The sequence below is a fragment of the Eutrigla gurnardus genome (genome assembly GCF_963514095.1).
Source record: "Eutrigla gurnardus genome assembly, chromosome: 22".
NCBI lineage: Eukaryota > Metazoa > Chordata > Actinopteri > Perciformes > Triglidae > Eutrigla > Eutrigla gurnardus.
Genome location: NC_139933.1, coordinates 10,169,606 through 10,182,580, shown reverse-complemented (window position 1 = coordinate 10,182,580; position 12,975 = coordinate 10,169,606). Strand labels below are relative to the sequence as shown.

The 12,975-nt window shown below is 42.6% G+C and overlaps 1 protein-coding gene across 3 annotated transcripts; it reads right to left on the bottom strand.

Moving 5' to 3' along the window:
• Window positions 1–533: 533 nt before the first annotated feature.
• brsk1a (BR serine/threonine kinase 1a) lies at window positions 534–11,139 on the bottom strand. Of its 3 annotated transcripts, none has more exons than XM_084040632.1 (19): window positions 10,813–11,131; window positions 10,621–10,715; window positions 10,430–10,515; window positions 9,975–10,115; window positions 9,644–9,760; window positions 9,466–9,499; window positions 9,189–9,257; window positions 8,926–9,072; window positions 8,665–8,696; window positions 8,341–8,505; window positions 7,508–7,605; window positions 6,708–6,861; window positions 6,550–6,610; window positions 5,115–5,745; window positions 4,796–4,844; window positions 4,523–4,646; window positions 3,982–4,192; window positions 3,580–3,669; window positions 534–3,181 (listed from the first exon to the last, which is right to left on the bottom strand). In XM_084040632.1, the coding sequence occupies exons 1-19, from the start codon at window positions 10,895–10,897 to the stop codon at window positions 2,982–2,984; spliced, it is 2,589 nt and encodes an 862-aa protein (XP_083896758.1). In that variant the 5' UTR covers window positions 10,898–11,131; the 3' UTR covers window positions 534–2,981. The 3 variants fall into 3 exon arrangements, with proteins under 3 accessions (XP_083896758.1, XP_083896760.1, XP_083896759.1); XM_084040634.1 differs by having other exon boundaries at window positions 5,115–5,391; window positions 10,813–11,122; XM_084040633.1 differs by having other exon boundaries at window positions 3,059–3,181; window positions 3,982–4,235; window positions 10,813–11,139.
• Between the last annotated feature and the right edge of the window lie 1,836 nt (window positions 11,140–12,975).

The following is a 12,975-nucleotide window of genomic DNA, read 5'->3' as shown; positions in this document are numbered from 1 at the left end:
AAGTAAAGAAATGACAGAGACGTGGCATTTAAAATTTACAGTAACACAGTTTGTTTATAAATATGAGGTTGAAAATGCAAATATGAAAAGAGAAACCAGTTCTGCACACATTGTTAGTTAGCTATTATCACATGTCCATTACAGTGGAAATAATAAAAGGGCTATTAAACAAAAAGTTTGATTGAACTCTGAGTTATGACATGTTCATAAAGCAAGAAAATATATGATTAACAAAGGTTGAAAAAAACAACAATATCTTAATATTTTACTTACCTTTTCTCTTGTCTTGGTGTGTGCATCCCACCCAAACACATGAGATATCAATGGAAAGGCCAGGATGTCCTCTATCAGGCACATCAGGACTTAGTAGGATAGCTCAAATTATTCAAACGATATTGGCCAAGAACAAATGTTCACTACGGAGGACATAAATGAATAGGCTGGGCCTCAGCAAATCACAGGACTGCCGGTTTCTAGAGGCTATGAATACAAGGAACAGACACCGAATGAACCGAGAAATAGACCTACACACACATGAATTTAGGGTTTATTGTTGTAACCATAACAATAAGGTGGATCTCTCTTTATTTTGACCATCAATTCAATCATAATTGTTCTTTTTAATCACAGGCAATAGCTATAATAGTGCACTTTTTATATTTAAATTATGATACAGACATTTCTTTTTTTTTTAAACACCATATTCTACTGACCCTTATGAATGAGAATAGTTTACAATCTTAGCCAGAGTTGGGTCAATGAAAGTGAAGGTGATGTGGTGATGAGAACTGGTGATGGTGAGCAATCAAAGAGTGTATACGGACAGTGAGGCAAACGACTTTGTACAGTTTCTCTTGTGATGATGGCTACACAACAGGTGAAGAGGCAGACAGACAGGTCAAAGGGACGAGGCATAAAACTGAGAGATGAAGCGAGTTAGCAAGCATTTAATTTGTGTGAGAGAAACGATGTGCCTGTCAGGGTTCGGCTATATTAGTTAATGTAATATTCCTGGGTCAGTCGAAGAATCTCTGCATGTGATCAGCTCAAAATGCATCTGCTGCAAAGTTTTCATCTTGCTCTCGCTCGGCCGTCATCCACCCATCGCATACACGTTCCAGTTACTAGAGACAAGCACGATAAAATGAATAAAGATCAGCAGAAAAGTAAGACGAGAGCAGCTTGTCAGACCTGCCATCAAAGTCGTTCTTCTTGGAAAGAAGCGCTCGAAAAATGTGACGATGAGAAATGAAATAGAGTAGATTTCTTGAATTAGCTCTTGATATATGAAAAAACGGATACATGTCACAAACAACCACATGACCTAATAAATAAATAGATAAATAAATAAATACATATAAATAATAAATAAATAGATGGATTGATAAGTGGACAAATATAAAAACAAACGTATGATCAAAGTAAACAAAACTGGAGCACTGTGTATCTCTCTGAAAACATTCTGCACTTTTGTTGCATATTGTGCTGTATGGAAGACTGGTGAAAAACATCGATTAGTCTGACAGAGTGCTGAAGTAATACATGACTGTCCCGAGTTGCTACGTCTGCTCGCAGAATGGTGCGACTCTGGCGATGAGCGTGAGTGCAGTGATGGACTACTTGGCTTGTTGGTGAACACTGAAGTGAGGAGCATGGGGTTAGGAGACTCTTTGCTTGCTTCCCATTTTGAAGTCCCGTTCAACAAGGAATTGACATCTCAAGCCTTTTTAAGTCCGGCTTTATGAAAATGTCTTTCGATGAATTTCCTTTCTGATTTTTTTTTCGTTGTTTTATTTTGTTCCGAGTCAGCACATGAATACTATGGCAATTGGAGACGAGCTCGACAAGAAAGGTTGCTTCTGTTTGGATCCGCAGGCCAGGAATGCTCTTCTCATTCAATCTGGCCACAAACAGCTGTGATGAGGTTCATGGAACTATTCACGCATAGTGTTTTTTTTTTTTTTTTCATATAGTAATGTTCATATTTCTGTTCAAATCAAAAATACTTTCCTTCAGAGCAACAGGGGAACAATGCGAAAAATCTTGGATGCATTGTTTGATATTGTCTCTGAGTAAAAAGAAAATACAAAAAGAATAAAAACCCTTTCACTTTAAACGTATGCCTTCGAAAAAGCAACCGTTCGGCTTCCCCTCTCTGACACTGTTGTGTGTTTACTGTTATCACTGTGCTACTGACATCATCAAAAGAAATATGTAAACAATAAATAGAAACGAAATAAAAAAATATTTTTTTTTCACATTCACTTACTTAGCTTACTTTATTGGTTTTTCTTTAGTTCAGGAGAAGACGCTGCTGGAATTCCAGGATGTCGTTTCTCCAGAGAAAGTCAGGACCTTTTTTTCAGCTCGTCACCACTCACTGAAGTGGGAGCAGGTTGCTAACTCTTAGGGTTCGTCTGCTGAGATGCATCTATATTTCGTTCAGCATGGACTGGTAATTGCATGTTGCTTGATAATGATATGAGCACACTGGTTAATTTTAAGAGTAATCTTGAGAACCGTCACAAGACTATTATTTCTTTTTGGTGTCAGATACGGTATTACAATGCTATGGTAGACTAGCCTATCTGATCATTTCAGCATCCTTTAGCAGGCTGATTTTGCTAACTGGCATGCACATTAGCGCTTCAAAATTCCTAGTTTGATCTGTGAAGCTGTATCTATGATGGATACCAAACTGCTCATTCATATATTATTTTTTTTTCATTAAAGGGTGATTCCTTAACACTTGGTTCTCATTTAAGGGTAGGAATCCTGGTGATCCAGAACATCGAGTTGGAGAGAAAAAAAAAGCATGACGGGGAAAAGGCTCAATCCTCGCTATGGTCAAGCACCTTCGATAACTTAGTCAAGGAAGAATAGGAGTTGCTCATGGCTTGCAGGGATACTTGGAGATGAAGTTACACTGTCTTCTTTCCGGTGTAGTTCAGGCATCCTGCCGCGTGGTCTCACTGTCTATCCTACGGTTGGGATTGGGTTCCATTGGAGGACAGCAGTCGGGTTCTCTCTTTCGCTGAGCCTCTGCGCTGCAGGACCCCCCCGCTGCCGCCGATGCCTCCGCCGTCTGCTCGGTCGCCCCACTCGCACCTGTCGCCCCCACCCTCGGAGCGCCTCGAGTTTTGGCGGGTGGGGGTCCCGTGGGGCCGGCCATTCTTCTCATCTGGGAAGGGATCAGGAGAACGAACAGGAAAGTGACTCTCGACGTATACATGCGACCGTGTCTACGGGTCAGGGCAAGAATCAATGAAATGCAGATGTGATTAAAGTCAGTTCTATTGACAAATATTAAGAGGCGACTACCGTTTTCCATCTGCTTTGGTCACTGCAGGCATTCTTTGCAAAAAAACTGAGTATTGTTTGAACCGAAAACAACCAAGCCTGAACATTTTTCAAGGTTTTTCCAGCACAAGGAAGGAAGCATTGGGAATGTGGTTAAGAACCTATTATAAAACATATTTCAAAACAAATATTAAAATGAAACACATTAAAACACAAGACTGATCCTGTATGTTTTTTTTTTTACCCTGGTGGGTGTGATATGTAAGTGAGCAATCTCACCAGTTAGGGCTTGCCCCATGGGTTGATCATGGGAGCTGAGAAGCTGGGCTTGAATTGTTTCCACCACTCGTCTGAACCTGCGACTCGGACCTGGAGATGCACCAAGGTGCACACAATATGATACTTGAGTTTTTCAACTGTGATCACAAGTATTAAAAGCAACCAAATTCTGATTTCATTCAGGAAATGCCTAAATGTCTTTTTCTTTTTTAATTTAAACAACATTTTTGACATTTTATGAAAGATTTGCTTCCTGGCGGAGTAATATAAGAAAAAAACATATCTATTGGTATTCATCCTCTCATATAACTAACTATTCACCAGAAAGCAATTAAGTGTACTTTCCAAAATGTCAACCTTTCGTTCAACCAAACCTGCTTCCCAAATGTCTGCTTCTCTTGCCTGAAATGAGGGTGAACGTCACGCTGTAGATTCCCGTCTCCCTCCTGCCCTCCCTCTCGGTCCTCTCCCTGTCTCGCTCCCTCTCGCCTTCGGAGAAAGCAATGTCCACCTGGAACTTGACGGGTTTCTGGAAGACGGAGGGGCCGCCGGAGGACTTGTACTCGGCTCGAAAGCTGGTCTGGGAGAGAACGCTGTGACTGAGTGATGGGATCTGTTTGGCGGGGAGACAGAGAAGAAGCAGAGAGACCGACAGACTTACGAGGCGGGAGAGGTACGGGGGCCAACGTGAGTATAGGGAGACAAAGGGTGAGGGTGAGGAGAAGAGAGAAAGAGTGAGCCATTGGTGAAAGCAAAGTGATCCGTCAACGTGCCATGAGTGAGCAAGATTGAAATAAAGACAAAACTGAAATAATGAAATGAAGTGCGTACAGTGTGAGGAGTGTGTATGAAGCCCTTACAGCTTTGCCAGCGAGAGCCACGCTTTGTACAAACAAGCTTTGATAGTGGGAGGCGTGAAAGACAGACCACATCAGATACTCACAGACAGGAAGGCGTGGACAATGTCGGCTTTGACAGAACTCAGAGGTTTGTCTCTGATCACCACAAAGATCTGCTCCTCCTTCTCCAAGCCGATGAAGTTCCCAAACCACGACTTCTTAGCCAGTCTGGTAGCCAGACAAAAAAAATATATACAGTAGGAGCAAATACACAGACATAGATAACATAAAAGAGCACAAACACACATCTTTACAGAGTGAAAACAAGTGACACCTCAGCTCCTCCTTTATTCATTCTTCAAAGGAGTGTGACTTACTCGGGGCTGGATTCTGGTGTTAGACTGGACATGTCTTCTGATGTAGGAACTGAAAGAGACAACTCACTTTTAAAATAAACATTTGTGTACAATATTAGATCTTTAAGGAAAACGGATCTGAGCGATAAGCCGTTTCATAGACGTCAATTAAAGAGGTCTGGAATACTGTGGGCCGAAACAGGAAAGTAAAAGTTTAACCAACGTTAGAACTTCCTGAAACTGATGACCTACTTTACTGTCGTCCACACCTGTGCCGATACTGGTGCATCTGTTACAACAAGACACCAAGGTTCTATTAAGGGGAACATACTAAACCCACCTTGCAGTTTACGGCGGTGGAAACGGGGTGAACCCAGCAGGTTGTTCTTGAAAGAATTGAGGCGAGTCCTCCAGTGGGCAGAGCTGCTGGCCGCCATGCCGCTTCCCCCTCCTGGGCTGGAGGGTGGGGTCAGTGACAGCGAGCCCACCCCTCCCCCTCCCTCTGCCCGCGAGGAGGATGAGGACGAGGAAGAGGAGGGCGGGGTAGAGGAGGGGTGGTGAGGGTGGTGGACAGGGGTGCCCAAGGGTGTGGGCAACGGAGAGCCCTGGGGAGTTACCTGCGGCACAGAGTGGGCAGAGTTTGGGTAGAAGCTCTTAGTCACTGACTTTAGGACAGAGGACGAAGGGAAGAAGAAACGAGGGATGGGTGACAGGAGCGGAGAAGGGGAGGGTGAGCGGGAGGATGGGTTGTGCAGAGGCAGGGACTTGATGGGCTGCAGATGGGGTCGGTCTGCCGGTCCCTTGGAGGGCAGGGTCTGGGTCTTTGGGTTGGGGGGAGCTTTGGGCTTGTCATGAGCCCGTGCGGAGCGAGGAGTAGTGGCGTTTCCCTGTTTGGGCTCCTTTGTGAGGGGGGTAGCGGTGGCTGAGGTGACGTCTGATTGGCTGAAAGTGAAGACGGGGCTTTGATAGGACTGGGGAGTGGGTTTGTGGGGTGGGAGAGATGGACAATAAGAAAGAGAGGGGATGGAACATGGAGAAAGGATGGAAATGAATACCATGCTTCATGACAAAAGAGTGCATCCTGTGAGTAGTGAAAGTGTCAAATGCAATAACATCAGTGCTGACTGTAAAAGCTTTCGTTTCATCCCTTTATTCTTTCGTGCCATTTCTTTCTAGTGTGAGTGAAGATTTAGTGACAGCTGTGGTTAAAGTGGTTAAAAATGCAGTGACAAAGGACAGTGGCAGTGAAGGTGTAACTGTGCAGGGATGGCTAGCAGTTAAGGTTGATTAATTAAAATGTATATTAAGGCAGTTAAGAACATGAGCAAACCAGAAAAACAATGCATCCCATAGAACCAAAGAAAGCATCTCATTTTAATGTCCTATGTTATATTTTTAAAATTGTGCATACAATTAGTTCATGCATGGTGAGGAAGAGAAGTGACATGGAGACAGAAGAAAAAATCCACACAAATCTCCTGTGGGGTCAAATATGAAGAACTGGTATTGTGATGATGTGCAAGAATGACTGAGGAGCCTGATAATTAGATACCAAGCTTAGATATTGTCGGGGGGTTTTGTAGTGTGGTTAGATTTTTAAAAACATTTAAATGCCAGGTTGAGCGATACCGGCAAAAAAAGTTGTGAAAGTTTGCAGAGCATCCTGACATTGATCATTTACAGTGTAATTAGAAAAACATTCAACATTACATGTAAAAAGCTAAAAACATAGAATTCACAGATATTGGTGTCAATGTTGGCCAACAGGCCCTTACCCTGGGGCTGCTGAGAGGGCTGGAGGAGAGACCAGTTGATGCTCCGCTGACTGAGCGAGACCTGACAAAGAGACCAGAGGTCAAATAATTGTGTGCATTCTTGTTATGCAATATTTAGAGCTTGTGTATTGTAAACGGGGAAGCACAATATAGTATACCTCTGGCTGTGTGCAGCTGTGTCCAGGGCCCTGCGAGGAGGAGTAGGGGACCCCTGTTCGGTAACACTCAGGACCTCCAGGCTTTTCCTCTCTGGGCGACAGCGGCCGTGGCGCGTCAGCATAGGAGAGTCAACCCGCTTTCGAGGAGGGTCTGCTGTAGAACGCCAACTTATAGTTAGTACAGGATTTACGATGATCAATTAGCAGTTTAAAGCTTATGTTAAAGCTTTGATTTCTAATAATAACATGACATGTTTTGCAACTGCAATAAATGCATAAGACCACTCTCAAAAAGTGGTGTGTTTTTTTCCCCTGGAAGTGGTATTGTTAAAAGTGTTTCTCAAAATAAAAATGATTATGTTGAAAATGATGAGGCCTTTAGCTCACTGTGCCATCTGTGATGATCGTAGCGTTTATATTTAAGTCTGGTTTCAATGTGTTAAAAGAATATAAAGATGTATTTTAGGTAAAATATTACACATCCAAAATAATTCCACCATTTAAAATTATTTGCTATTGCTTCCCTATTGCTTATTGTTGTATTGCTAATGGTGGAGCTCACAGTGGCTGATTCTTTGGCTAAAGGGTGTCAGTGCAAAATACTTCATCCAAAATGTGAGAATAATCTCAAATAATCCAAAATGTGAGAATAATCACAAATAATCCAAATTTCATTGGCAGACATAACGAGTACCTGTGTATGGCACTGAACTCACAGTCTGTGGAAAGGTTGCTTAACAGAAGCTGAGAACTGCAGCTCCCTCCCTTGAGTGGATCCCTCCTGCCCCCTAATGACTGACCTACGTCATTGCGTTGTGGCAAGTCCTCATCCTCATAGCTGGGGTAGCGCTCTTTCCTGTCCAGCAGCAGGTAATAGATCATCTTCTCCTGGTTTTCTCTGAGAGAAACAGAGAGAGAGACAGACACTCATCAGATTAGATGTTACAATTTGGTAAGATTAACATAAAAAAGTAGCAATATTTGATTATAGTATGATGTGTTTATCCTCGCTCAGCATCAAAACATACTAGCTCCTTCTCACACTGTGTTTGCTATACATATGTTCAGGGACCGGATCATCAATAGGCTGCAGTCGTCGACCAAACATGTCATAATTACAAAACTTACAAGACGTTTTTTTTTTTGAGCACGCACCTCTGCATCATTTGAAACACACAATATTACTTTGTTGTGACCAGGAGCACCTGGCAGCGCCGCGACATTGACATTTGTGAGGCTTCAGTCCATCCACCATCCTGCACACTTTAACCCTGCGGTGAGTCAGTCAACCTGACTCAGAGCAGGAGTTTCATATGGTACGACGGAGAGGAAACCATATCCCCCTCTCCGCTTTCAGACGGCACTCAAAATGTCTGCCGACAATACACAGGGGTCAATTAAAATCCGACGCTAAAACACATTAATGACTGAATGACCAGAATAAAGTAACTCCCGTGCACAATCCAATAGTACTGACGTAAATACTACATTTGCGCAACATATAATATTCATTTGTTGTTGACGGTGTGGGAGGTGTCATATGTATTTAATATTCTCTAATGTTCTGGTTCTATTGTTAATGTGTTCACATAATATATATATATATATAATAAAAATATATATATATCCTTACTCTTCACATTGCAAATCACGTGTGAGCTTTCCTCGGTCTCGGAAACAACCCAGCGAGTGCATGCTGTCCAACACATCTGGGTCCAGCTCAGTCAGGGACGAGATTTTCCTCACACACACTCGCCTGGGAGGAGGCTGCTCAGGACACGGCTCATTACGACCACCCCTGGGAGCCAAACACACACACACACACACACACACACACACACACACGAAACACGTGAATGACACAGATATAGTGTACATGATTAAATGTGACACAGCATCACTTTAAATGAGAATTTCATTCAAACAGTCAAGTATGTAAAAATGAACGTATACGCACAGATACCAGGCATGTTTCTGGATGGCCTCTAGCTGTAAAGGGGGACAGGGCAGATGGGGCCATTAGTTTCTACAGTCTGTTGACAGCCAGATGGCCACAGAGTTGTGCTGTGTAAACACTTCCCACCAGATACTTTTCTTTATATGCGCAAGAAACCTCGTCGGTTCTGAATGTGCATCAAAATCACAACCTGCATCTGATTTGTGCATATGAGACATGTATCAATTCCAGGTGTTTCAGAGCCTGGTGTGAGTGTCGTACCGTGAGCCTCTTTTCGGGGTTGACCTCAATCATGCCCTTGAGCAGAGACTGACAATCCGGGGGGATGAAGTGGGGCATGTGGAACACACCGCTCTTCACCTTCTCCAGGAGCTGGCGCAAATTGTCATGGTCAAAGGGCAGGGCACCCTGTAGGAGAAAAGGAGAGAGGGAAGGGAAGGGAAATATAGACATGATAAAATAGACTTCAAAAGGGTGACGTAAGTGAAAAAATATATATACTGTGGAAAGCAGGTAGGACCTACCACCAGGAGAGCAAAAAGGATGACCCCACAGCTCCACACATCTGCTCTCCGCCCATCATATTTCTCCCCCTGCCAAAGAGAGAATCCACATGAATTCCACACTGGCTATCGAATATATTTTCAGCTCATTTAAGGGCTTTATTTTGTTTCTTTGAAACAATAAGTGATGTCTTTGTGTTTAGCTCATTTAACAATGTGTTTGCAGCTAATTTATTAGCATAATTTGCTCATTTATATCACTTTATTTATAAGGTACCAGCATCTGAGGAACCCTTACCCGTATAACTTCGGGGCAAGCATAATGTGGTGATCTAAAAAGAAAGAAATGTGTTAAAAGCAACATCACACCTTACAATTTTTGGAAGAATTTGCAATAATGCTAATAGTAGTAAAACCACTTGTTTTCAATGCGCATACACATTATTTACAAATGCACTCACAGAGCTGTTACTCACCCACAGCTGGTCTCTAACAAGCTGTCTCCCACCTGTAGGGAGGCCATGCCAAAGTCAGCAATACGGATGTTATTCTTTTCATCCAGGAGCAAGTTCTCAGGCTTTAGGTCTCTGTGACTGAACAAATACAACAGATGCTGTAAGTCGCCTAGTGGCACTCCCATTATTGCGCTGCATCTTAACAGCAAGGGTGGTGTTAATATTGGTTTATGCAACACAACTGCAAACTTGATATGTTGTCAAAAAAAAATATTTTAAGATGAAAAGTGCCTGCAAACATCAAGTGAAGTGTTTTAATGTGAGAACCACTGCTCTCTGTAAAAAAACCAACCAGATGGAATGACTGTGGCAGAAATCCAAAGCAGAGATGATCTGCCTAAAGAACTTCCTGGCCTCTTTCGGAGTCAGCCGGCCCTTCTTCACCAGGTAGTCAAATAACTCTCCTCCTGACACATGCTCCAACACCAGGTACCTGCCAGCATACCGGAACAACGGTGGGAGTTAAAACGTCCATCTCTCAGAGACAGGAGGAGGGACAAAAATATACATATTTAAAAAAAAAAAAACTCAAATTTTTACTCAAGATAGATGGAAATCTTTCCAGAATAATTGTCGGAGATGAAGGAAAAGTGAGAATTAGAGTGAAGAGAGCAGGTTAAAATAGTTCATAGCGATATATTTTACCTATCCCACTCCAAAGTTCAGTATTCACAACAAACAACAAAAAAGCATGCATACTGCACTGAGCCCAGTTCTGAAGCTCTTTTGAATGCAGAAGGAACTCACAGGTATTTGTTATTCTCGTAAACGTCATGCAGCTTCAACACATGCGGATGCTCAATCAGTTTCAGAATGGCAATTTCCCTCTCAACCTGGTGAGAGAGAGGAGAAGAGAAGAAGTGAGGGAAAAGAAACGAAGATACCAAAGCACAGCACACTTAGAGAGCTTAATTTATACACTAACACTGCACGTGTACCTTCATCAGGACCGACTCGGACAGCTTCTCTCTGTTGACGATTTTGATCGCTACCTTCTGACCCGTAATACAGTGGACCCCGAGCTTGACCAGTCCTGAAAAACACAACGAGAGAGAGACGTGGAGACAGATCGGCATCATCTACAGTATCACTTTCAAAATAAAATTAAAATCCAGTTGGGGCATCCTCACCTGTCTGTCCCTTCCCCAGTGTTTTTTCCAGTCGGTAGGGCCCAACATATTGAGCTGACTGACTTAGAGACAGTTCCTTACTCATACTGCTCTTGCTGGAGGCTAATACACTACGATGACTGCACAGTGGTTATTGCAATCACTGTGATATTATACAGTTTCACACGGTTATTGTGGTATACGAGCGTAGAAGTAGGATTACCTTTTTGTTTCAGTGCTACCCTGAAGTTAGTGGGCGAACGTGTGGAAAAAATGCCAAGTCAAGGTGGTGCTGGTTTACTACATCTGGATGATAAATGCATGTCCTTCATCTAAACCTGGTTAATACACAAAGCTAAATATGTTTGTTCTGAAGCACGGTTAAACATGTATCACGTTGATATTTAACCAAAAAAAAAAAAAAAAACAGCTTGTGGTAGATTAAAGCAGAGGGAAAAAACAGTAGAGATGACAGTAAGTTACTAAACTGTTTTATGCATTAAACACTGACTACTACCTTAAAGATAAACAAGGTAGGCGAACTAAAACTTGCACATTAGCATATTTGTATTACTTACATGTATGACGTTAACTAACGTTATATATATGACAGTTAATAAGAAAATATAGCAGTAACGTTATGACGTTATTAGCCTTAAAACAACCAAGTTTGTTTTTACGTCTGCTGCGACGGTTTATATCCTCTGCTGGTTGACAGAACGTCAAATATCGCCAAGCACTGAGAATTCACTCAGTTTTATCCTCTCTGTCAGGCCTGTTTCACAGGTGCAACAACATGCTATTTTAGCCTCGCCGCCGCTCTCCCACACAGCAGCGAGGCTAGCTTTAGCTTCGACCGACTGGACCAACGGCCGTCTCGCTCGCGCCGCCTGTCAAAAAAACCGACACCGCCTGAAGTTTCTCGGAATCGCCAAACGGCAAGATTGACCAGACAGCCGCCGCATTCCCGCAATATCTCGAGACGAAACGCGCATTCCGAGCAAAACAACCATCTTTAGCGTAGCGTAGTCCTCCCCCTCCTCCCTTGGCTCTCCCTCTCTACATCACTGCAAGTAGCGGATCACAGCATCTTCTCCCCCTCTCCTTTGGCGTGTCCTCCTCCCTCACCGGCGGATACACAGGTAAAAAAACCCCCAACACACACAGATATATATCCGCGGATCGAGCCGCGCTATTATCGACTGCCTTCCTCACTTCTGATAACAGTTCACGCAGGGTAAAGGCCCCCCCTGTATTATACTCCCTTCGCTTTTCTTGCCGTAAATCGATATTTTCTCTCTCCTCTTCCTTCCTTCGTCTCACTCGCATCAGCATCCGGGTCCCACTCTCTCCCTCCCTCTCTCTCTCTCCATCCACTCTCCTCTCGCCTCTCCTCCCCCGCCCTCCTCTTCCCGATCATCTCCCTCAAAATACGCTTATCTCTGCATTCACCTCGGCACCGTGGGCCATACATACACATATTGTTGCAAGATTGTTGCGGACATCTCCCCCCTCTATTATTATGAAAGACATATAGTAAATAACGCCAGAGGCAGCGGGTGGGACGCTGTTTGTTGAGGGATGCCGGGCAGCTTCGACCCTTTCCTGGCCTTTCAGAAACACTGGTGTCCCACAGGTGGTGTTTTTGTTTTCTGTTCGATTGAATCTGAGTTGAATGACATGCTGTTGTGGAAGAAACACTGTGATCTTTTACTTAACCCCAAAAATAATACTCCATTGGCAGCACATTGATAGTAAATTAATTTAAAGTGACTACATTTCATTAATATTTTACACGCTTAACATATCAATGAATAGATTATGTTTCATAATCTATACATTGATATATTTCACATATCAATGTATAGATTATGATGCATTGTTATAGACTAATTCACTAATTCAAATGAGCACCAACTCAACCAGCTATAACATAAAAAGTGCTGTAATACTAAGTAAAATAATAAAATAATGATACTGCTAATGAATAAAATAATTTATTCAGTAGCTATAAATATATACATTTTAATAATGGGATTATTTATGGAAATATAATGGAGTAGAATAATAAAACTATCTACAGTAGAGTTCTGGCAAAAATATGCAAGGCCTGTCTTCAAATGATTTATTCATATTTTCATTATGATGTGTTAATTTAGTCTTTAACGTGTACTGATGAGCTGT